Source organism: Lontra canadensis, unplaced genomic scaffold, assembly GCF_010015895.1.
Source record: "Lontra canadensis isolate GAN:19392208 unplaced genomic scaffold, GSC_riverotter_1.0 scaffold137, whole genome shotgun sequence".
NCBI lineage: Eukaryota > Metazoa > Chordata > Mammalia > Carnivora > Mustelidae > Lontra > Lontra canadensis.
Window position 1 is genome coordinate 1646120 of NW_022631131.1, and position 2946 is coordinate 1649065.

Below are 2946 nucleotides of genomic sequence, written 5' to 3' on the forward strand. Positions count from 1 at the left end.
CCAGGCCTTTGACTGTCTTCACTCCACTCTGACCTCAGCTGCCATTCTTCCTTTCCAAAGGATCATTTTCCATTTCACAGAACTCATAGCCCTTCTCCGTCCCATGAGGTCACTTCCTATGTTTTGCTAGGCACAACATACTCCCTTTCTCCTCTGCTCCACAGAGTCTAAACGAACAACAGAAACTGTTCAGCTTCCTTCTTCCAGCGTCCGGAAATCACCCCCAGGAGCTGGTGCCTAGTCAGCTCATTCCAAGTCCTATGTCAAGGCCCTGCCCATGCTCTCTGCTCTCTATAAAAGGCAGGCAGGGTGGCCCAAGGAGCTAGAGGAGCAGAGAGGCTGAGACCAGTCCAGAAACCTCCAGCGCTCACAACGCAAGCTCCCTGCTCCCCTCCAACATGAAGGTCTCCACCACACTTCTGTGCCTGCTGCTCACGGCCACCGCCTTCGGCATCCAAGTGCTCGCCCAGCCAGGTAAGGCCCTCTCATCCTAAGGCTTACTTTATAACTGTTGTTACTGTCATCCCAGCATGAGTCATCCCATGCTTGCTGCCTAGCCTACACTACAGAAATGGAGAAAGTGAAACCAACAAGGGGGAGGAGAAGAGCTGTCATGGTACAGTTAGTCAGAGCCAGAACCAGATGCCTGGGTCACTGAGGCCAGTCCCCATGGTCCTTCCTGACACCAGCCTGGAGAAGAGACACTCAACGCAACCACTACCTCAATGATCCTTACATTGTTTGGGGATGTGGGGACCATTTCTCACTGAGGATGTGAAGGACATTTCAGGCAGTAGTGGAGGGAAAAAAAAAAGATCTATAGTTTGGGGCTTCAAAATTTGGATTATAGCCCATGTGCCAGTGACTACGTAAGGAGGAAAAGGACCCAGAGGCCTCTCAGCCTGTGACACCGGTTGGCTTTAGAGCCCGTGGGGACAGAACGCTGGGAAACAAGGTCTTAAACTTATCTATTTGGTGTCAGAGGTTTTGGGTCAGTAGACCCTTCTAATGACACTAGAGGGTTAGTGTCATTTCTTCATCCCCAGTCAACAGTGAGGACCCAGTAGTTCCATAGAGAAAACGGACTCCTTGCTACCAGTTTATCCATGGAATGTGGATTAAGGCACTGGATGTAGGACCATTCGGTCCTGGTTGGGAATTGTGTGTTTGCTTTGTCTTCTACCTTCACCTGCGCTTGCAAATGCATGTTTATGATGCCCTATAACTCTCATTCTTCGTAAAATGTTTTTCAGGTTCAGTTTCCATCCCGATTACCTGCTGCTTCAGTGTGGTCAAAAGGAAGGTCCCTGTGCAGAAGCTGGAGAGCTACATGAGGGTCACCAACAGCCAGTGTCCCCAGGAAGCTGTGATGTAAGTGGACAATGCTCTAGGACCCTCTGCCGAAAGTTCTGAGTTCTGTACAACAGAAAGAGATCAGGATTCATGCCCAAACAAGTCAGATAAATATAGCGTCTAATCCAAAGGGATCTTTACCCCATGGAGAAACTGAGCCTGCAGGAGGGATATCCATACTCCCTCCAGGCTCCCCTTCTAGGAACTTGGTCAGATCATCCAAGTTCCTTCAGCCAGCAGCCTGAGGGTCTCCCTTGGGATAGCATGAGCAATTTTCTTTTGAGCCCTTCCTCCCATCCTTCCCCTCCCACCTGTCCCTCCCTATCTAGCCCCCTCATCTAAGAACTCCTCAAGTTTAGGAGCCAACAGGCACCTCAAGGGGCTCCTTCTAACTGCCCTCTCTCCCCACAACAGCTTCAAGACCAAAGCTTCCAGGGAGATCTGTGCTGACCCCCAGCTAAAATGGGTCCAGGATAACATGAAGCACCTGGACCAAAAGTCCTCAACCCAGAAGCCTTGAACCTTTGTACCTGGACCGAGAGACAGAGCCTGAAGAAAATCTTATTTATTTTCCCCCAACCCTCCCCAAGGGCAGAGCGATCTTATTTTATTACAATGTACAACAAGAGGCATTTTGTATAATAATTTAAAGCACATTTCTCAAATAATATTTAATGATATTTAAGTTATTAACATTTTGACTTTATCTGCCATAAATCCTAGCAAACATAAAGCACAGAATCCATGGCATGTTTTCTTTTCTGTGAGCTCAGTCAAGTTCATGGCAGGATGTCGTTGTTCTCCCTCCAATATGTCTACAATATTGTGAGGTCCTTCCGGGGATCATCAGAGTGAAACATTTCTGTATTCTTGTGAATCATCGCTCCTGTATGTCAAATGTCTGCTGTGTAGTGTGGTTGAAGTTAATGTTATTTAATGACTATGGAATTTTCAAAGAAAAAGAAATATATAACTCTAAGCTACTTGGTCTTATTTTTCATGGGGTCACATTTAGCTGGGAGGCAGAAAATGGCAGCAATGACTGGCAATTTGGGGTCTGAGGGGCCATCCTCTAAGAAGTGTTTCAGATGCAACTGAGAATTCAGGTGCTCCTGCCCTTTGGCTCCAGTCGTCAACGTCACCTGCCCATTTCTTTTCTTGTCACACCTCCCTTTGTCCAGTCTTCTTCTTGCCTCAAATTTTCTCTACAGCCGCAAGTGTTATCCATCTAATTAATCCTCAAATTCAGACTCTTAACTTAAAACTAGAGGAACCTAGATGTCTACAACCTAGGAACTCTTTTAAGGATTTTCCTTGAAGCATCCTTAACAGGACTGGTCTTGAAGGATGGCAGGCAATGGGAAATGACAAGATTCTTCTGAGCTGGTCCAGGAGGGGAAGCAAGAGCCGGGACAGAGGGAGGAGTTCCCATCTAGCTGGACACTGGAAAAAATAAGATATATTAAAAGTTTTGAAATAAGAAAGAAGGAAAGTGTCATGCGAGGTGCACATGAGGAAGGATAACCTGGTGTCTGAGGATGGGAAGGAGTGTGGGAGGGAGAGCCTGAGGGCACGTCACTGTAACGGTGCCGG

At 47.3% G+C, this 2946-nt stretch overlaps 1 protein-coding gene across 1 annotated transcript; it reads left to right on the plus strand.

The window, feature by feature from the left end:
- The first annotated feature begins 314 nt into the window (after positions 1-314).
- On the plus strand, positions 315-2309 carry LOC116858461 (C-C motif chemokine 8-like). Its single transcript, XM_032843258.1, has 3 exons — positions 315-474; positions 1254-1371; positions 1768-2309. The coding sequence occupies exons 1-3, from the start codon at positions 399-401 to the stop codon at positions 1871-1873; spliced, it is 300 nt and encodes a 99-aa protein (XP_032699149.1). The 5' UTR covers positions 315-398; the 3' UTR covers positions 1874-2309.
- Positions 2310-2946: the final 637 nt, after the last annotated feature.

Coding starts and splice junctions, on each gene's coding strand:
- LOC116858461 (XM_032843258.1), top strand. CDS start 399: ATGAAGGTCTCCACCACACTTCTGTGCCTGCTGCTCACGGCCACCGCC. Junction 475..1,253: donor CCAAGTGCTCGCCCAGCCAG/GTAAGGCCCTCT, acceptor AATGTTTTTCAG/GTTCAGTTTCCATCCCGATT. Junction 1,372..1,767: donor TGTCCCCAGGAAGCTGTGAT/GTAAGTGGACAA, acceptor TCCCCACAACAG/CTTCAAGACCAAAGCTTCCA.